Genomic DNA, 22013 nt, shown 5'->3' with positions numbered 1-22013 from the left:
AATATTCAGTGGTCACTCAGTATTTGCTGAAAGAGTCAATGCATGAATAAAACGCTCTCTCAAATGACTGTGATTCATGGCTCTAAGGCAGGAGTCAGCAAACTTTTCCTGTAACGGGCAAAGAATAAATACTTTAGGCTTTGTGGGCCATAAGATCTCTAGAGCCACTACTCAACATCGCCACTGAAGTGGGAACAGAGTCATAGATAATTTTAAAAGCGTGACCGCACTCCCATGCCACTTCATTCAAAGATATAGAAATTTGAATTTCATGTGTTATGAAGCAGCATTTCGTTCTTGACTTTCTTTCAACCATGTAAAAATTGTTAAAACTTTCTTAGCTCAAGGGTGGGCTGGATTTGGCTCAAGGGCCACAGTTGTTTATCTCTAAGGGATACCAGAATGACTAGGTGCCATCCTAGTCAAAAATTGTTAAAACTTTCTTAGCTCAAGGGCGGGCTGGATTTGGCTCAAGGGCCACAGTTGCTTATCTCTAAGGGATACCAGAATGACTAGGTGCCATCCTAGTGCAGGAAGTCTTGTCCTTACAGGCAGAACTGCCAAAAGCCACCTATATGTAATACACATCAGAGAAGTAAAGGCTGCATTCGACCAGGCCTGGGGAGCAGAGAGGAGGCAGCAGGTCACGGACCTGGGGAGAGGGGGGTGCAGGCTTCACATACGCAGGGGGTGTCTCCTGGCCTGTGATGATGTACTCAGAGGAGAAGGGTGGGGAGGCCAATGCTAGCAGAAATACCCCAGGGAGGGAAGGATGAAGGGATAGGCCCAGATGGACCAAGAAGGTTTCCTTAACAAGCCCCCCATGGGGATTCTGTTGCTGCACCCAATATGAGCACCACCAGTTCCCCTTCCTAGAATTCGTTCCAAGACAGCAGGGCTCTGGGGAGTGGACAACCAACATCATCGGTCAGAGTGTGGCTCAGGGCAGCTGTGTTCTGGCCTAACAGGAAGCAGAGGTGTGAGGGACAGATGGGTCAAGAATGCAGAGGACAGAAGAGCATGGGCAGTGTACCAGGATGGGGTGGTGAATGGGTGTTCTCAGGAGACGAGAACACCAGAGGTGGAGGGAAGGCAGTGAGGGGAGGGGATAATGGTCTGAGATTAGCACACACTCCCTCAGAGGCAACCTGTCGTGATCCAGGCTGAAGATGTCTACTAGGCAAGCAGAAGCAGAGCCTCGGAGCCAGGAAGGCCAGCACCAGCTAGAGGTGTGGGTAGGGCACCTACTTGAGGCAAACATGCCATAGTTTCAATGGAACATGGCACTGACTGCTGCATCCAGCCAGGCCATGGGGAATCATGTGACAAGGCCAAGGCATGTGAGCAGTAAGCACAACGATGCCAGTACCACTGCCGCTGGTTCCTGCATATTGGCCTTCTTAGCTCCACTCAGTTTCTAGTCACCAGGTTGTGCAATCACCTCCATTTCACAGCTGAAGACCAGATCCAAGAGTAGTCTTGTGGGATTTGCTCAAGGTCACACGACCAGTCACCCCCCCATACTCCACCAACACTACAAGTGCAAGGCCTCGTTCCAAAGCCCCAGAGTCACCCCCAACTCCAATGGGAAAAGGCATCTTGGTTTTGTTCCTAAACTTGGCCTCTAAGCCAATCCCCTAACCTCTAAGCCCCATGTGTGGCAGGTGCTCCACCTAAAACTGAGGAACACTGAGGTCATAAAACCCTTCTGGGGACAGCAAAGCCTCTATGCATGCTGCAGATGCTCCCTGTCTTGAAAGAGTGAACAGCAATTCCAATCCCCACTTGCTCAGGTCAAGAACACTTCAATTCAGAGAAGCATTCAGATCAGGAACCCCGTACAAAGACTGGGCACCTGGAGCTCATTTAAAAGGAGTATTACTAGCAGAGTAAGTTCCAGCAACGCTAAAGCACAGCAACACTGACGCACGCGTTCTGCTGTGACTCTGTTTACTGTTCTTCTCCAGGTTTTCTGAGCGTGTTAACTACAACAGAACGCCTCGTCTAAGCTATGACTCACTTTGTGCCAAGTGCTCACTGCAGAGATGTATGGTGTCATTATGTTTTTCACACAGTGCCTCCCTGGTGGCACTATAAAACCTGTCCCCAAATTCTTTGACATGCCTCCTGCCAGGAGGTGGGATCAGTGTGGACTCATGTGACCATCTCCACCACAGGGGAGGCTAGCAGTGATGCCATGTGGCTTTGGAGCTGGTGACAGAGTGCTATTCCCTCGAGTTTGCTAGCATACTTGCTCTGAGGGGCCTGGGCCGCTGTGGACGAGGTCTGACCACCCCCTGGCTCGACAGGTCACAGCCAGGTGCTGCGCAGGTGCTAACAGCCAGTCCTAGCAGAGCCCGTCCTCAGGGGCCAGATGTGCCAGCAAAGAAACCCCCAGGAAGTAAATTTTCCAGCCTAACTGAAGTCCCAGACATCATGAAACAGATGTCTGGGATATTTCTGTTTCATTTCAAATTCTTGACCCAATGAACTCGTAAACATAATAAAATGGTTGCTATTTCATACCCCTAAATTTTGAAGTAGTGGGTTAAGCAGCAAAAACATAAGCTGAATCAAAACAGGTAAGTATGTCTGTGTCCCCAGCCCTTTAACCTAGAGAGGAGGCAGGCCTTAAGTCCTCCCCATCCGACGCACTCCCTACCAAGTGCATATGCGCTCTTCCCTGTGCCCAAAGCACACCTCTGCACAGACCTTGGTAGAAAGCCTGGATGGAGACTGCAACCTGGAGAAACCCTTCCTCCCCCCACCCAGGCTGCCTGCCTTCACCTGAACTGACTAGTAAATGTGCTAAGGAAAGATGCGCCCTTGCTTAGCGCAAATGAACCTCAACAATCCTCGTACCAGAACATGGCAAATATTTGCCTGCCCTCAGGTAAACTTTGAAGCAGCCAGATTAAAATGTTTTTCAAAGAAGGCAAAAATATACATTATTTTTTTAAAGATTTTATTTATTTGACGAGAGAGAGAGAGAGAGAGCATGAGCAGGAGTGGCAGAGGGAGAAAGTCCCAACCCTGACTCTGGGCTCAATCCCACGACACTGAGATCACAACCTGAGTCGAAACCAAAGTGGGATGCTTATCTTCATGCACCACCCAGATGTCCCTACTTTTTTTTTTTTTTTTAAATACACTACTCTTGTAATGAGAAAAGCTTTAAAAGAGTTGTTTCAGTGGAGCAGAAGGTCCAAATTAGGAGCTACTCTTGTTTTTAATTCTTCAAATAAGAAAGGGAGATGTGCTGAAGGAGGGAGATTCAGTCTCTGGTTCCCGCTGAAAGAATTAGGTGTTCAAGGTCAGGCAGCATCATATATCAAAGGGCAGCAGTCACCGAACAGGGATCTTTGCCTCCTGCCTAACCTGAAGGAGCCTAGCCCAAAACTTTGCACCCTGCAGCCAACCAGGCACCTGACTGTCATAGGCAGTTAGACATGATGAAAACTGTCCAAGGAAAAGGTCATGAGCAGGGTTGGGGTGGCTGAGCAGACACCAGTAACAAGCAAGCGTCACAAGCCAAAAGGAGGGCACCTGCTTGAGACCTCCCTGTGACAGCAGCCCCACTCTGGGCTAAGCCGCAGAGGCAGGCAAGCTCCAGAAGCAGAAAGGACAGCAGCACTTTCTAGGCCCTGCACTGTGTTCCCTGCTATCCCCGCTGGCAGGTCCCAAACTTCAGCTATAAAACACTTTAAGTGACTCATACATTCTCACAGGCTTATCTAATAAAATGTACTGCCATTCCCATGGGAAAAAAAATTTTGTCCCAAGATGTTCCTTTTTTTTTTTTTTAAGTGGTTAAAAAAGCAAGAAACTATGGGCTTTGCAGCAGACAATATGGTCCTCCAAAGAATATGACATGTAAAACTGCTGATATTTAGAACAGAAATTTAATAGAATCAATTATTTGCTTTTAAAAACTATATACATGCTTAAAAAACATGAAAGTGTCTTCACAGAAGAAATCTGAGAGACTTGGGGTAAGACGTCTTTATACCTTCTACATTATTTTAATTTCTGCAACTCACAAAAAGCAAGTCTGAAATACAGTTTTTTAGGTCTGAAGAGGACAGAGTTGCTTCTGTCCATTCCAGGCATGGCAGCTTCATGGCTTACAAAGCACAGGGTGACCTATTAAAATCCCCCAAACTGCTAAGTGAGAAAAACCCAGAATCCAAAACCATTTACTCAACCATCATGTCAAGGAACTCCACCACTCTGGTTTAAAAGCCTGGATAAGACAAACTCTCCTCCACGGGGACCCTCTGATCCACGCACAGGACAAAAGGTTACTTAAAACAGAGCTCCACAAAGTGTGTCCCAGGAGTGGTGGCAGGAGCGTCATGGGGACCTTGTCAGGAATGCAGATCCCCTTGTCTGCCGAGGTCGCCTAAATCAGAAACTCCAGGTAGGCACGAGTCCTCAGGTTTTAATGAGGCCTCTGGGTGAGGCACAAATCCTCAGGTTTCAATGAGGCCCTTGGGTGACGCCGATTCACCTACAATCCGAGACTGTCTGCAGGAAACCGCCGACCTCTGTTGCTCTGCCATGCTCAAATCCTCCTAGGACACCCCGTGTTTTGTTAAGAGGACGAGAGTTCAACAACGTCCAAGTAAGCCACCTGTGGACACTCCCTCCATCATAGTACACTTCTAGATGTGCCCCCCCTGCCTTCCCAGGCCAGCTCTGACGAGGCCCGACCCTTTGCTTCATGCCTTACTCCAACCCTGGGCTCTGGCCACTGCACCACCAGGACCAGAAGCCCTCCCCCTCTGCCCTCCCATTTTCTCCACCTCCATGTAGCACTCTCACTCACTCACTCACTCACTCACTCACCTGGCAGGCACCAGGTGTCCCACCTTGAAAGCTGCTGGCTTTGCCATGTTCCTGCTCAAGATTTCCAAGCTCACCAAACCATCCTGACTGCCGGCTACAGTGATCAAAAGCCTTGAGCATACACCCCAGCTCCCCATATATATGGATATACACACTGTAAAGGCTGAGGTAGAAAATGTGTGTATATATTTATATTCCAGAATTTCTTCCACTGCCCCTATGTGAAGGGTTCCAAGGACACATCCTCCCCCACCCTAATGCCTAATGCCAGCCCTGCAAGATGCCCTCATCCCCAGCACCCTGGCCTCCACACCTCCATCAACTGTCCCAGCAGGTCAGTGCAGTTCTGAACACAACAAGCAATCTTCCCCAGCCTTCCTACCCCACTGACTGGGCGATTCTTACATCATATTTGTGCTTCCCAACTATGAAATAATCAGCACCTTATCATAGATGTTCTCATCTCTGATAGAAAGCAAGATGCTGCTGAGATAAACTTGTTTAGGACCGGGTCCCCATGAGCTTGACTCGGCACAACTAAGGACAGAGACTCCGTGTCACTGTAACTCTGTACCACAAAGCCCTGGCATAATCATGGCATCTGACTTTCTCCCCAAAGGTTGTCCAGTGCTCCCCCCTGGCACTCCATGCTCAAGGCCTAGGAGGAGTCCCCTCTCCAAGCAGAAGCCAATCCCAGGGCTCCTCCTATGCTCCTGGGCAGGATGCCCAAGTACCCCTCTGCAGCCCCCTCCAGCCTCACCTCCCATGACTCACTGCCCTCTCTCATGCTCCCCCCCCCATGTTCAAACACTGAACCCCCATGTCAGAGTGCACTGCGCTCGCTGACTTCAAATCCTGCCCCATTCTTCGCCTTTTCACAGAGGCCTTCCCTACCCCTCCACCTCTCTGGGCCAGGTGGCTCTGTTCTATGGTCTTTCCAAGCCCTACATGTGCCTTCCCATCCCTCGGATGCCCTCTCTGACCCTTCACACCACTGCAGAGCCTTATACCTGCTTCTGTCTGCCCCTCCCCAATTAGGTCTCTGAGGTCAAGGTCAAGATCTTCTGTTCTTTCTATCCCATGTATTTACTCTGCAACATAAACACTATAGCAGAATGAAAATTCCAACAGAAATTCCACACACTGACCTTGAAAACCCAAAATAGTCTTTCAGGTAAAGGTTTAAAATTCTAAACATTGAGTTATCCTTAATAGGTGTCACTTTTATTCAAAAAGGCTCTAAGAACAAATTTGAAGGAAAAGAGCTCTCCTATTGAGGGATGCCTGGGTGGCTCAGTGGTTGAGCATCTGCCTTCTCAGGGCGTGATCCCAGGGTCTCAGGATTGAGTCCCACATCCTGCTCCCCACAGGGAGCCTGCTTCTTCCTCTGCCTGTGTCTCTGCCTCTGTGTCTCTCATGAATAAATAAATAAAATCTTAAAAAAAAAAAAAAAAAGCCCTCTCCCATTGAAAGCCTTGGCCATGCAAAATCTTCCTTTAATTTAAGTGAGGACAACCCATGATATACATCTACCATTCTTCTCCATATATTAAGTACAAAAGCAAATCACAGAAAAATCCGTGGTATAAAACCATTCACATTTTAAAAGTACCTAATTATATTTCATGAACACATAATGCAGAGGAAACCATACAGACTCATTCATATATACTAAAATGTCAACCAGTGACTGACAGGAAGGGAAACAGGGTTAGCTGGAAGGAGGAAGAAGAGGGAAAGGCATCTTCCAAATGCTTCCATATTGTTAAACTGTTAAAACTGTGATGTAAAACTCAGTCCCAAAACACATAAAAGATATGAATGTCCTCTGCACCTTAGTATGCAAACTGTAACTTACTCCTAACCACAAAGCTTGGTTTCCTCCAGGTTCTTCAATTTAAGGCAGTACTCAGAGGCAACCATCTACCAACAGAAAGCTACCAAGCTATTTACCCTATGTCATAACGTCTATGTGTGTCTGTTTCTTGCAGCTGGAATTAAGATGCATTCTGTCTCCAAATCTTCACCTGAGAAAATCACTTCTGCATTTTCACAACAGGACACCAATACATCTGTAAGCATGTTCCACTCAAACATATTCTCAAGTTCTACTGCACAGTACTACTATTTAATTAAACATTCAAAAGCTGCTTAATCTGTACTAGACAGTAGTATCAAGTTTAGAGAAACAGGTACAAAAAAGATAGAAAAATGCCAGACCACCCCAGAAGGCAAACATGAGATTCTTCAAATCACAAGAGGCAGAAGTGACAGGAAGTGGACTCTCCTTTCTCCCCTTCTCCTCTCCTGCAACTTCACAGACACCAACAGATGTATATAGGCATATATAGGCGTAGATGTATACCTAGCAAGAATAGAAGTTGCCACATTATTTTTTTTTGCTTTTTTTCGCCCACTTAAAGAGACAGTAGGCCCAACCTAAGCAAGTGCGGCAGTAGAAAATGAAATAGACATCCCCCGAGGCTACCAAATAAAGGCATCTTCTTAGTTTTCTGACAAGAAGAAACATTCACTAAAGAAAAAGGAGAGCAACAAAGGGCGAATCCTGTCCAGCCCAGCCCAGCCCCACCTCAGGCTGCAGGGATTAAAGCATCGCCTGTACCACCTCTACCACCTGGGTTACAACCCAGGAAGCTTACAGCACAATCAGGGACTTCACTTCCCTTGGATTCACTCTGAAATTGACTCCGTAGGTGCTCTTCCCTTCTGACCAATCACTTCCCACTTCCTGGTGGAAACAGAAGTTAGGAGAAAGCACACATTTCCAGATCCCAGCACAGAGCAGGCCACTCAATAAACATCTGCTGCCAAGTGGATGATGAATCTGCTGAAAACTGACAGGGCAACAGCTCTGTACATGCACTTCCTTTTTCAACTAAATTCCAATGGACACCACTGATGAAGTCTGAGAGTAAATGCTGATAAATCTATTTTCAGAATGCTGAAGGCAGAGAACAGCAGAAAAAAGAATTTTTTTTAAAGTAGGTAGGAAGAAAAAAAAAATAAAGTAGGTAGGAAGAAAAGGAAAATTCAGACTGCACAGCACAACTTCTAAATGAAGAAAGGAGCCATTGTATGACCAAATCCAGAATGTGAAGATATGACATAACACACAAAGGTGTAGTAACCTTTTTTGGAAAGTAGGACACTGTAATTAAGAGCAAGACAGAAAGAGAATATGTGTATATATAAGGATTCGTGCAAAGCACAAAGGAGAAATATTTTTTAAATTGAATACTGTTTTGGGGGTAACTTTGCAGCCTGATGTTAAAAGTTGCTTTGTTAATAACGTATTTGCTACTGGATCAGAATGCTACAGAGAAACCTGATAAACTTCACAAATATAAAACCTGTATAAAAGAAATTATAAAACTTTACTATAAAAAGAAAGCCCTCATTAAAAATGAAGAGACATCACTATTTCTGTATGGGAAGGCAGTTTAATATGCTAAAACTGTGAGAACTAGGATTTTATTTTTGTATTTCATTCTCTAGTTTTTCCACACTGAGTACACTATTTTCCTATTTACAAATTATTTAGTTTTAAATGGGAACTTTAAAAATCTTGATGATGCTTTTAAGTTGGCCTTTTCATTTTGTATTTGAAAGGGTGGAGAGGGAAAAAAGGTACACGAGGGATTGAAGAGGGACATCTCCCAGCACAGTGCCCATGGGCATCACCAAAGACTGCAGCCAGGTGTGCTTGAGATGAGTGCGCTGGTTTTCCATTGCTGGGGTGGCTGTCCAACGGCTGTGTCCGCACGTCACCCTAACAGGCTGGAAATGCCAGGCTTCTGTCCACAGCCTTTGTCAGGGATGGCACAGTCCTGGAGAACAAGATAAAAGGCGCCTATATAGGGAGCCAGACCAGGGTGTGTTTGTGTGTAGGGGCTGTTGCACAGGTGAGAGCAGGGAGGGAGGGAGGGAAAGAGATGGGAGTAGGAGGGACTGGATGGGGGAGTGGGGAGGAAAGCAGGAAAAGGAGATAAGGGGATAGGAGGATAGTGAGGAGGTGTTCCTTAGACAAAGCGGTTAGATGGGGGGGGGGGGGGCAGAGAGGAAGAGGGAAGTGAGCAGACAGTGAGGGGAGTACCAAGACTAATAGTGAGGTGGCAGTATGGGAAGGGGGAAGGGTAAGAGTGAGTGGCAGGTGTGTGGGGTGGGGGGAGGAAGTGTTTGAAGCACATGGGGGACAGGTGCCCTAGAGGCTCAGAAGGCCTCAGGTGCTCAGTAGTGGGGGACTGGGCAGGTGAGCCAGGCAGGTGCAGGTACAAGACTTGCCACTCTGGCTCAGAAGGGCTGCAAGCATTGCCAACTCAGCACCTGGCCTGGACAGGACATTGCTGCTAGGACAGAAGGACCTGCCTTCCAACTACCCAAGCCAGGGCATCGAGGCTGAAGAGCTCCAGGGCAGACAAGCTGCCCAGTAGCCACCTGGGCCCACCATGCTCACCAGCCAGGTTAGAGTCATAAAGAAAAAGGGGTTTTGCACAGCAGGGTCAAAGGGGAGAACCAGAAGCCAGTCGACCATCCACTAAGACAAGGGCAATGCCAGGAGTGGGGTCCCCTAAAATACTTTCCTGCTCCCTCCACCTTGGAGGTACCCCATTGGGACTGCTTCAAAGTGAAACGTTCTTTCAGGACAAATGTCACTAAAAGTCAACACAGAAAAAAAAAAAAAAAGTCAACACAGAAGCTACCAAATGAGGTAGGTGCAGCCTTCGGGTTCCATTGGGTCTCTCCACACCACCATGGAGTACCAGATTAAGAGCCAGGGCAGGTCACATAACCATTCTCTGCCTCAGTTTCCCCATCTACAAAATGGGGAGATTATCCTCCCCCCATGCCTCATTGCAAGACAGTAGCATTATCAAAGTCAGTCACTCCTCAACCTGAATTTCAGCACCTACATCAGTGGCAGAGGCAGGGAGAGGGGGCTTTTCATTGCTTTGAGAGCCTAGGATAGAAATTATGTCTTTTAAATAATTAAGGTGTATTGGGACTAAGGAGAGCAAAGAATCAGAATAGAATTCTTTAAAAAAAAATAAAAAATTAAGAAAAAAAAAAAAAAACCTAAGAGGCAGACGAGATCTAAGATCCTGATTTGGTTGCATGCAAGTTACAAGGAGAACCACCATTTATGGCCCTTATCATTCACGGCTAGTAACCATTTCTACAAGGCCTGTCACTGGCCCCTGAGAGCATCAGATTAATGTGATTCTTTCACTTGATTCCAACGGAACCATCCTACCCCTTCAATCTTCTGTTGCTGATATAAGACGGCTGTCTGCTCACCCTTCAAAAAACAAATAAAGAGGGGTGCCTGGGTAGCTTAGTCGGTTAAACATCAGACTCCTGGTTTGGGCTCAGGTCATGATCTCAGAGTTGTGAGATCGAGCTCCACGTCAGGCTCCCCACTCAGTGGAGAGTCAACTTGGGATTCTCTCTCCAGCCTCTCCCTCTGCCCCTCCCACCCCTAAGTGAGCACCACTCCCGAAATGAAATAAATAAGATCTTTAAAAATAAATAAATAGATAAATAAATGAAACTCAGATCACTTATATTACATATGTCAACTGAATTCTAATTTAGAAACAGCATATTTGTTTTCAGAAAGAGTATAAAAATGTTCAAAGATACTAAGAATAAAATTCCAAGGTCTCACTACCCTAACAAAATTGTTTTCATTTTCCAAGATGTTTAGACTCTGAAAAAGATACAATAAAAGGATTCAACTGTTTGCTGGTGCTGCTATAAAGGCACTAGTTTCTTTTGGTTAGAAAAATAGAAAGCTTAACTAAAACTCAAAGAAACTCATGGATGATTACCTTGAAATTCACTCCTTGCCCTTCTGAATCAAAGGGAGGGAAAGAACACCTTGCCCCACCTCCAGGGTGCACCTGTTTGTCCACTGTCACTGCCCTTCCTCCGTGAGGACAATCCCTCCCCAGAGGTCACTTTCTCACACTCACACCTGGAAACATCTGTTCTTCCAGGTGGCTCATCAACTGAAGCTACTATCTCTTGAAAGAAATTCTTTCAATTCCTCATAGCTGTTTTTAAAAAGTATTATTACCTGCCAAGTATAAAAGAACACAGCATTCCATGTTATAAGTGCATAAAAATGAAACAGCAGGGTTAGATGACTGTCCCCAAGGCACAGAATGAGCTGAATGAAGGCAAGTGAAACCGCCCTTCTCCAAAAAGGGCCAATCCTGAATCATTCTCCCCACTTGTATCCTTCAGGAGCTCCTAAGATCCTATGTGCAGAACATAAAGCAAGAAAACAAAAAGGGGGAAGCAGACATTAATGTGCATTCAACACTCATGGAGAATCTGGCAACCGGGCCTGCGTGTTAAACATCTACTCATGAAACCTCTTCGACATCACAACAACCAGGCTCTTGACTTCCTGGCCTACTCAGCAGTACCACACACCAGGCCGAAAACCCAGCAGTGCATCTACACAAAACAGGGGGATGCACCTGGCAGAGTGCAACATCCAAGTTAGATGGGCTGTCCCAAATGCAAAACTGTTTCTCTTTGGCCCTGCCCTAATGTTTGTGTGTTCTGAAATATATTCATCAAAATCTCTACCTTCTCAGCTGCATGAATTTTGATCAAAAGTTTACGCATCTCACTGAATAAAGTTTATGTGGAGGCAGACTTCAAATGCTGCCTTTAAGCACCAGAAGGGCCTGCTCCGTGCACCCTGTCACCTCCATAGTCATGCTGGCACCTGTGCCTTCAACTCTACTGTCCAAATCCTATCCATCCTCTAAAGTACCAACCCCTGGGCCTTGAGGGGATTCCCATTCCTTCCCAATCCCTGCTTGCATTTCTCAGGGCAAGGTACAGGGAGGGGCCTAGAGCTTCTATGAGCATTCTGGCATACCCCCCTTGTGTTCAACAACTGGGGAGCTCAACAAATCCCACTGCTCAGGTTTCTGTAGAGCTCAACCTCCAGCACTGCATTTTCTTCCTGGAGATTGGTGGATGGGGGGCCAAAGTGCCAACCCTCTAAGCAGACGGCTGGTCCTTCTCATGACCAGCCCCATCCTGGCTACCCAGGGGACCCTGCGCCAAGAATAGGGGACAGAGACCAAATATATTTTTCTCCACATCATACCAGGCATGAGAAAGTAATCACCGTTCACTTCACACAGGACAGCTAACATATACGTAAAAAGTTCTTAAAAAGCAGTGGAAAAGAGAGGTGCCTAGCAGGCTCAGGCAGAGGAAGATGTGATTCTTGATCTCCCGGTCAGGAGTTCAAGACCCATGATACTTGCGAAGTCTATTTGAAATAAAAAATGAGTGGAAAGGAGAACCAGCAACTCAACAGAAAAATGAGCAAATCCATCAACAGTTCTCCGAAGAAGAGATATTAATAGCTCTTGAACATTTCAAAAGATGCTTCATGACACTCACAATAAGAGAAATGCAAATTAAGACAAGGAGATGCCATTTTTCAGCCTGGTGAAAATGCAAATGTTTGCCCAAAGCTCTGCTGGGGAGGCTGAGGGGAACCAGCTGCTTGTGACCCTGGTGGGAACATGAGCACAAGTTTCCCTGCTGTGGCAGTCCTTGTGACAGCAACATATCTGAAATCACTGAAATGCCTTCTGTAGGAGACAGGTGCATGCACACAGGAGTACTACAGCTGTACAACAGCACAGGGGCATCTGTTTGCACACACACAGCACACTCGCTCTCCAGGAAGGGAAGCAAGGAGTCTGCACAGGATGCTACCTGCTGAGTACAACCCACAGAAAGGGCAAGCATCCACAGACTAAGGCCAACATTTGCAGTAAGATAGACAAAATATATCGAAAGGGTGCAGAAGGCTCCAGATTTCCCCAAAAGGCAGCTAATTTTTTAGGTACTTTGACTTTTGAACCAGGTATATGGTTTAAATACTTTATCAGAAAGAAGAAAATTGACACCTACCAAGAAATGAGTCTGACTTGTATCAGGCATTAAAAAAAAATCATTACAAGGAGCTTTTGGACACAATAACTGCACATCCTCAGTGGGGCATATTTTCTGAGGATAAAAAAGAACTACAAAGAAATCTTGAATTCGGTGAAGTCTGTTGTCAGTAATGGTACTGACATAGTAATTCCCAAACCATTCTGTCTGTACAGTAGTAGAGAGCTAACGATTTTTTACTGATGTCAGAACTGAGATTTTCACAGTGGGAAAAAGAACACAACAATATGGAATGGGGAAAGGTAAGGAAGAAGCCTGTTAGGATTTAAACTGGGTGCATGTGTATCAACTCATGATTGGAAAAAGTGTGTATGTTTCCTGGCTCTGTCCCTTAAAAAAGATGGGAGCAAGGACACCTCGATGGCGATGTGCACAACCAAGGCACAGGCTCTGATTCCTTAGCAACGTCTCCCAGGGAAAGAAGCAGGACTTCCTCAAGAAATGGCTACTTCAAGGTCTGGGGCAGGGAAAGAACAAAAGCCCAGAACATTTGGAGACCAGGGAAATGCTCACAGACGCAGAGAATCTATGGGTCCACAAAGATTTTTTTTAAAGGGGGATGGGGGTAGGTGAGACATACCTCCAAAACATGTCCACAGCCTAATCCCTGGAACCCTGAATGTGATCTTGCTTAGAAAAGGATTCCCGGTGGATGTAATTAAGGATCTTGAGACAAAAAGAGCATCCTAGATTACCCAGTTGGGCCCTAACTCCAGGACCAAGTGTCCTCATAAAGGACACAGAGATGTGACAGACAGGAGGCAATGTGGCCACCCACAGAGGCAGATGGAGGTATGCATCCACAAGCCAAGACATCTGGAGGCTCAAAGGAGCCTACAGAGGGACACTGGCCTCAGAAGCACATTGATTTCAGACTTCTGGCCTCTGAATTGTGAGAGAATAACCTTCTCTCATGTGAAAGCCACCTAGTTTGTGGCAATTACTTACAGCAGGCAAAGGAAACTACTACAGAAAGTGAGAGATGAATGAGAGAGGCAAGTTCTTTCCAGAAGAACACACATTAATAAACACAGAAGGGCTTATAGGATCAGAAAACCAGCATTTTGGATTTCCCAATGTTAAAACTGATCCAAGCAAAGACTGCCAATGGACGCTGAATGCACTGGCTGGACAAGAAGATACTCCAAGCCCCCAAGAACTGCCCCCAGGACTGTGTGCAGGGAAAAGACACCTTTAAAATAAAGCCAGCCCTTCCAGGCATCCAGCATATGATGAAGGGTGCGACAACCATGACAGGATGCGAATCAACAAGCACTAGTATAAAAAAAGTTCAGCTGAATTTAATTGTAAAGAAACACTCAGATGAATCCAGGAAGCAAGCCGTTTTATAGGACAACTGGCCTGGGCTTTTCTTAAAAGGTGAGGGTCATGAATAATCAAACTAAGTTAGAGAACTAACAGCCAAATGCAACATATAAACCTTGACTGATCCTAGAGTTAAAACAACAACAACAGAAAAGGCTGTCAGACACGGATGGTACCATTAGTGGAAACTCAAACATGGACTGTACATTGGACAATATCATTTATGTTAGTTTTTAGAGTATGAGATTCTACAGAAGATGCTTCTAGTCTTAGCAGATTTATATTACTTAAAGGTAAAGCAATATTATGTCTGCAGCTTTCATATATTTCCACCAAATAAAAAAAGTATACATTAAAACAGAGAGAAAGAACAAATGTGGAAAAAAAGAACAGCTGGTAAATCTGGGCAGGGGAGTATTGGGGTGTTTGCCAAAATACTCTTTCACTAGAAAGAATAGAAAACAGGCATGAGAATTCTTAAAATAAAATGTCGAGGGCTCAAAACAATTTTGAGATGCCCCTCCCTAACCCCAAAGGAGGGCTGGAAGGAAGGTCCTCAGGCCCCTGCCTGGTGGGTCCCAGGAGGATCCTGAGAACCTGCATTTAACAAGCGTGAGCTAATCCTCATGCTCAGGTAAATCTGGAACCAGCACCTGGACTGTTTGTTTTTCCCCTACCTTTTTTTTCCAGGAGTCTGCTGGCATCAGGATGCAGTCTATCTAACTCCCCATGTCTCCCAAGCAGCAGGCCAGTGGGTGTTTACTGTGTGAATTCTCGAGGATAGTCCCTAGTCACGTGAGGTTGATTATCTTAAGGCAAAACTATTCTAAGGGAAGCCCAACTCAGACAAGGTTGAAGTCTGTTCCCACAAATGCAAATACCATGCTTCTAGATGGGTTTCAGTGTTCCATTTAGTGGCTTTCCTCTCCAGTGGAACAAGAGTAACAGGATGGAAAGGTACCACAAGTGTGGTGTCATTACCACATGATGCATGATACACCAAAAAATACCTGAATATTACAAGGTATCACAACTCTAGTTTTCAAAAGCTGAAGAATGGCTCCTAAGCTCACTATAACATCAGAAAGTAGACTTGTCATTCTTGCTTAGGGTCTAAGCCTAAGTGGACAGGAAAAGGGGAACAGAAGGTGGCTACAGAGCAAAAGAAGGATGAGCAGGCAGCGGAGAAGGCCAGAATGGTCAGGAGAGTCTGGAATGGTCATGACTGGTGCATGTGGAAACGGGGTGACAAGGCTACAGAAACAGGGGTCTGACTTTTTTTTTTTTTTTTTTTTTTAATTTGTAAGTTGAGCTTAAATACTGAAAGGAAATTTAGAGTTTTATTTTTTTTTTTTAAAGATTTTATTTATTTATTCTTGAGAGATAGAAGGAGAGACAGAGCCAAAGACACAGGCAGAGACAGAGCCAGAGACACAGGCAGAGGGAGAAGCGACGTGGAGCACCGGGAGCCCGACGTGGGATTCGATCCCGGGTCTCCAGGATCGCGCCCTGGGCCAAAGGCAGGCGCCAAACCGCTGCGCCACCCAGGGATCCCCTGACTTTCAAATCTGTCTGAATAGCAGAACGAGTGGCAGCTCCACTCCTCACCCTGGCAGATGCCAGGCAGCTCCATCTCTAGGAAGGACATCTTGGACTGGGGAGCCCTAGGTTCACCTGGGACGATGATCAAGGTACTGCTGAGACCCGAAGCCCTGTCCCCACTGGGCCGTCCAGCAGAAACCTGGCAATGCCCTGTCACCAGAGCTCAGAGCCCAGAGGACAGATCTACAGTACTCCTCCGAAACAGGAGCAAACAACCTAGGGCCAGCAGAAAACCAAAGAAAGCCTCGCACAAGAAATGTGGGAAAGGACCTGGAGGGAAGAGACTCTTCAGCGAGAAAGAAAAATGAGCAAACAAAACTACCATGAAGACAACATAAACATGAAATGAAGACATTTTTAAAATTTCTTTTAAATCCAGAGAAAAAAGAACTCATGAATAATAATAATTTTAAAAGATAGCAAAAATACAATTAAAAAAAAAATCTCTAGAAGTGCTAAAATACAAAGAGGAATTTTCCAGAAAGCAGAGCAAAACTTTTTTAAAGATGGTGGGGTGGGGGAGAATAGGAAATAAAAGGCCTAGAGCAGGCAATACTACATCAGCATACTGATATTCCGGGGAGAGAGAACACAGAATGGAGAAGATGAAACAAGCAAAGAATTATTTAAGAAAATCCCCAGAACTGAAAAGGAAGAGTCTTTGGGTTGCCAGGGGCCTCTCCAGTACCCAGCACAAGGGGCACAAATGCATGCCAGGCAGGCCATGCCCACCTCTGATGAGGGCACAGGCTGGCCAGGGAAGGCTCTGCTGAGCTGCAGCAACAAGCAAGCCCAGACCCTATGATGCTTAAAAACAATGATGCATTCCTCACGGTATGTCACTCTACGGCAGGGGAGGGGGGTGCTCCGCACTGAGTGTCATCACCTTGAATGATGCCAGTTATCAACTCAGAGAGGAGGAAACATTCACAATTACTCACTGGCCCCAGAACTGGAGCAGGGGACCCCGTGCCTCAGCTCCAGGGCATGGTGACTGCATGAGGCCACCGAGCTCTGGGAGTGAGGACAAGGCCAGAGTGGCAGAATGCTGGAAATGTGTGGTCAACCATGACTATCATGGGCCAAAAGAAGATCCTGCAATCTTCCAGAAAGAAAACACAAGTCCCATGGAAAGGGACGGACCTGAAACAACTTGTCAACATTAGAAGGCAGAGGGATCCCTGGGTGGCGCAGCGGTTTAGCGCCTGCCTTTGGCCCAGGGCGGGATCCTGGAGACCCGGGATCGAATCCCACGTTGGGCTCCCGGTGCATGGAGCCTGCTTCTCCCTCTGCCTATGTCTCTGCTCTCTCTCTCTCTCTCTCTCTCTTTCTCTGTGTGACTATCATAAATAAATAAAAATTTTTTTAAAAAATTAGAAGGCAGAAAGTAACGAGACAATCCCTAAAAAGTTCTGAAGGAATCTTTTTCTAGAATTCTGCATTATCAATCTACCAACTAAATGCAAAGAAAGACACTTATGATGGTTTCAGAATTCTCCTCCAATGCATGTCCAAGTGAAAGAAGTGTGAAATAAGTTAGGGGAAGTCAGGGGACAGGACATCTGTGACAGGCAGAGCAGGTCCGAAGGCTCTGGGGGCCCTTCCTCCGGAAGGTGCTAGTCAAAAGGTCCTCTGCCTCTGAACATTTGGGGAAAGATGCAAACAACTGACAAGCATTTGGAGTTGAATCAGAAATAGTACATAGAAAGCAAAAAAAAAAAAGTTATTAGCTGCAGGAAAAACAAAAATTCATGCACAACATGCTCAGTAGCAATAATAGTGTTCAGTCATACACATATATATTAAATGTTGATCTCAAAATTACACCATATCTACATGAGGGATGTAAACATGGAGGAGGAGGGCAGCTTTAGAGAATAAACAATCATCTTCCAAAGAATAAAGGCACTAGGTAACAGGGACAAATGACAAATTAGCAAGCTATCATCCTATGACACAAAGACAAATACCAAAATCAGCTAACCGAAGTTAAGTACTTGCCTCTGGGTGGGGAAAAACAAAGGCAGGGACTCTGTTTTACCTAACAAACCATGCAGAAGCTATTTGACTTTTCAAACTATATGCATGTTGAAAAAAAAAAAAAAACACTAAAGGTAAGTCCAGTTCAGCCTCTGCCTGGGGAGCCTCACCCTAGTAGGTTGGCATGATTTTCAATCAGGCATCGGAGCTCTTCCAAAGAGCTAGTAGCACTGATCCAAGTGCTACAAGGGCTGAAACACTAAAGTGACAATTCCTGTCCTGGAGGATTGGGAATTTTATTGAGAAGAAAACACAGGCATGGAAAAGAGCTCTAGTGTACAATGCAAGGGGCACAAGCTCACTCCCCTAGGCATGGTCCAGAATGTTCACTGATAGGAAGGGAGACTCTGGCACAAGCAGTAAAAAACAAACAAACAAACAAACAAAAACACCCTTTGAGAAATGAGAAAGACTAGCAGAACTTGAGAGGAACAGGCAATGCACTTCCAGATCCGGGACGGGCTAGCCGTGAGGGCGTGTGTTAAGTGGGAGTGTGAACAGTTTTTTCAAAGAGATTTCACTCCTAACAAGGAGGGCAAGATTGTCAATGGGCTGGCTCCCTGTTGACTTACATTTTCAGTGTCCTTGGACACTACCAATTGGAAGTCCTGTAACATTTTTCACCCCTTCTGTAGTGTCTCGGATATACCATCCCTGCTCATTAGTAACACTGATCCACCCTATTCTTCAGCCCCTCATAACTAAAATCACAAATTTTATAATCTGGCCCAAGGCCTCTTCCAAGCCAGCCAGATATGACCCCCATCTGCCGGCCAGCCTCAACACTGTACCCTGTTTTCATGTTCTGAGAACACTGCCCTTCTTTGCATTCCTAAAGCACTCCCTGCTCTTGGCTGCCACAGGACCTCTGCACATGCAGAGGAACAAATTCCCTCCTAGGCCTCCCTATTCTATACATCCTTATTCTCAGCTTGAGCCTCAACTCATCATGGAAACAAGTGCCCCTGATTACTGTAACTCAGGAGTCCTTCTCATAAGCTCTCAGGCATTCCTTTCCTTCACACCAGTTTGTAAATTAGCCCTCATTTGTATGATTATCTAATTCTTGGTCCCTTTACTGTCTAGGCCAGGGGTTCCTAGACCACAGCCACAGCCTCCCAAGTGAAGCTATGAAGTGCACATCCCAGACCTATTCAATCAAAAACTTGAGGTGGGAGGTAAAAACTCCACGTTTTGAAAATCCTCAGGGCGATTCTGACGCACACTCCAGTTTGAGAATCCCTGCTCTAGGGACCAGGATGGCACTTCTCAGCGTCCCCTGACACCAAGCATGGTCACAGACAACAGTTAAGGACTTGGCAGGATTTCCCGGTGGAATGAATGGTGAAAAACTTCCCACGGCTTCCTACATCCCCCTTTATTAATTCTAAACACCCCTGTCCAACTTTAGAAGTCCGATAACCAAAGCTGAGGCTGCTGCAGACATGGGTTCTACCCAGGGCTCCCTGGCCTTTCTGCGTTCAAAATTTGGCTATTACTTGTTATCTGTGTAGATTTCTCTTGGTCTTAATTTCCTCACCTCTAAAATGAGAATGGCCACAGTATTTCCTAAGGTTGTTGACATAACTGAATAAGCCAATGAGACTCATGCCTGCACACACATGTAAACACCCAGCAAATTTAGGTATTATTATTTCATAGCAATACTTATGCAATTTTAAATGATCTTCCCCCTGAGTCTCAGCTCTTCTTACTCAAGACTGACTACAAACACTTAAGAGTAGCTTTCTCCCTTTCAAACTACTCACATCTAACATCCATCCCCGGCTTGAAACTGTCTAGGATCTAAGAGCCCTGCTTGAGCTTTCTCTGCTCCACCTCCTGGAACAGCTGGGCTATGCGGGACAGCCTGCGTGTTAATAACACATATCCTCCCAGGGCTCTACTGAAGTCACTTTCTAAAGTCCCCTGCCACCTCTGGAATCAGATCTTGGTAACTCAAACAGTTAGCAGGGGGTTTCATTGAAGACTTTGGTGGCTAGGAATCAAACGGAGCTCACACGGGGAGCTATTTCTAGACCAACAGTGGTAGTTGGTAAAGTATTAATAGCAACAATTAAAACATATTCCCATCATAGGGATTGGAAAACAACAACAACAACAACAACCCAGCAAGCAAGCCCGCACAGAGCAGTTCCCGCCTCTGGGATGCCACAGGGTCTACCAGCTGCCTGCGCGGCGCGGGTCCCGCCGGGGTCCGGCCGAGGCTGGGCGTCCTGACAGCCCGGGAGCCGCGCACACGGCGCACAGCGTGCACCCGGCCGCCCGCCGCGCCTGCCCGGGACCCGGGGCACCCGCACGTCTGGGCGCGGCCGCGGGCCGGCGGGGGCCGCAGCCCTTGGCTCCCCAACGGCTAAATGCTGAGTAATTTTCCTGCGGAGCCAACAGGCGAAGCGGGGGCTCTGCCAACGGCAACAGTATTTTTATCCTCCTTCCCCAACGCGGCGGCGCGGCGCGGCGGCGCCCAGGGTGTCCTCGCGGCACGCTCGGGAATCGCCGGCTGCCGGGGCGACGTGGACCGCAGTCCTCCGCGGCGGGGCCGGCGGGGCCGGCGGGGGGGGGGCGGCCGACCCAGCGCCCCGCGGCCAGCGCCCCCCGCCGGGCCTAGGCGCTCGGGGTCTGCGCCCGAGCCGGCCGGCAGCTGTGCCGCACGAGCGCGCCGCGGAGGGCCGGACCGCAGCCCCCAACGGGCTGGGAGCGGGGTGCGCGGCCCCGCAGGCCGCCCCGGGCCGCACGCGCCCCCGGCCCCAACCCCGCCGCCGCGGCGCCGGGGAATGAATGGGGCTCCCCGCCCGCCGAGGGCGCGAACTCACAGGCGACGTAGGCGAGGAGCGCGATGCCCAGCAGCAGCTTCATCCTCCTGCGGTTGACGGCAGACACGAGGCGCAGCAGCGCCTTGCTCACCATGCCCGGGAGCCGCGCCGGTCCAGGGCCCTGCCGCGCGGGGCCGCCTGCTGCACAATGCGCGGCGGCGGGGACGGCGGCGGGGACGGCGGCGGCGGCTGTGGCGGCGGCGGCGGCGGCGGCGGCCGCGGAGAGCCCCGCCCCCTACCTCCGGCCCGCGCGGTCCCGCCCCCGCGCGCCGGGTTTCCTGCCGGGGGAGCCGCCGCGCACGCGCGGCCCCGCCCCCGCCCCGCCCCGCCCCCTCGCCCCCTCCACGCCCCGCCCCTCTGCCTCCTCTCCCCGCAGGCGCAATCGCCGCCACAGGCTCCTCCGTTTTCGAAGAATGTGGCCGCGTGCCGGGGGCGGGGCGTGCGCGGCGCATGCGCGTGGCGGCGTGTTTCCCCCGAGGTGCCGGCGGGGTCCGTACCTGAGCGGCGTCCCGCCCCCGGGCGGGCGCGGCGGCGTTGGTTTCCGAGCCCGGCCCAGCGGGCGGCGGGCGCCCCTGGGAGCCAGGGGATATTTATGCGGAATTTGCGCATGTCTCTGAAGTTCTTTGATCGCGTCTTTCAGAAAGTGGACCGGCCCCGTGGGCTGCTGTGTGGCTTCGGCCGCAGCAGGGCGGGAAGAGCTTGGATCCTCTCGGCCGCGCTGCAGTCAGAGCCCGGTGGTGGGTTCTCGGCCTTGACCCGCTGCGAGGCCTGTCTCAGAAAGTGCTTTGTTATTATTATGAACACGTGCTGCTGGCGGGAAAGAATTAGGACAAACCAGGGAAGGGGAGGAATGACGGCGCGCCGCCTGTGCCGAGGAAACACGGAACGTGCGCCCGCCGGTGACCCCGTGGCCGCGGCGGTGTCCGCTGGGTGTGCCCAGGCCACGAGCATCGGGGTCTGCCCGCTGCAGACGCGGAGCCGCGCCAGGCACCCAGGACCAGCAGCCGGCCCCGGTACAGGAGACGGCATGGTAGGCGCAGGCCTGCGGTGCCAAGCCCGTGAGCCCCGGAAAATGCTGGGGAGCGACCGGATGGAAGTGCTGAGGGCGTCGGGGAGAAATCGAGGAGCACCAGCGTCCCCGGAATGCCGGGCCAATTTGCCAGTTAGATACTTTGTATTAGCTTCCTGAGAAGCCTCCAAGAAGAGTCAACCGCTAGCAATAAACCCAAAGCAGTAACACGTTACAGCCCTGAAACCACACAGTGCAAATGCTGTGATTGTGTGGCGCAATACAACCTTCCCCTATCCCTGGGGTATCCCAGGAACTCTCTGGGAGAATCGGTGAATGGA

General features: G+C 48.3%; 1 protein-coding gene across 3 annotated transcripts in view; it reads right to left on the bottom strand.

Annotated features, from left to right (window-relative positions):
* Nucleotides 1-20897, bottom strand: part of UXS1 (UDP-glucuronate decarboxylase 1) — a 93666-nt gene extending 72769 nt beyond the window's left edge. For all 3 annotated transcript variants that reach the window (XM_041756758.1, XM_041756759.1, XM_041756760.1), the window contains exon 1: nucleotides 20664-20897. In XM_041756758.1, the coding sequence (XP_041612692.1) occupies nucleotides 20664-20757 (94 nt within the window). In that variant the 5' untranslated portion in view covers nucleotides 20758-20897. The remainder of the gene's footprint in view (nucleotides 1-20663) is intronic.
* Between the last annotated feature and the right edge of the window lie 1116 nt (nucleotides 20898-22013).

Source organism: Vulpes lagopus, chromosome 5, assembly GCF_018345385.1.
Source record: "Vulpes lagopus strain Blue_001 chromosome 5, ASM1834538v1, whole genome shotgun sequence".
Taxonomy (NCBI): Eukaryota; Metazoa; Chordata; class Mammalia; order Carnivora; family Canidae; genus Vulpes; species Vulpes lagopus.
Note: the sequence above shows the minus strand (reverse complement) of the source record. Positions and strands in the feature narration are given on the sequence as shown.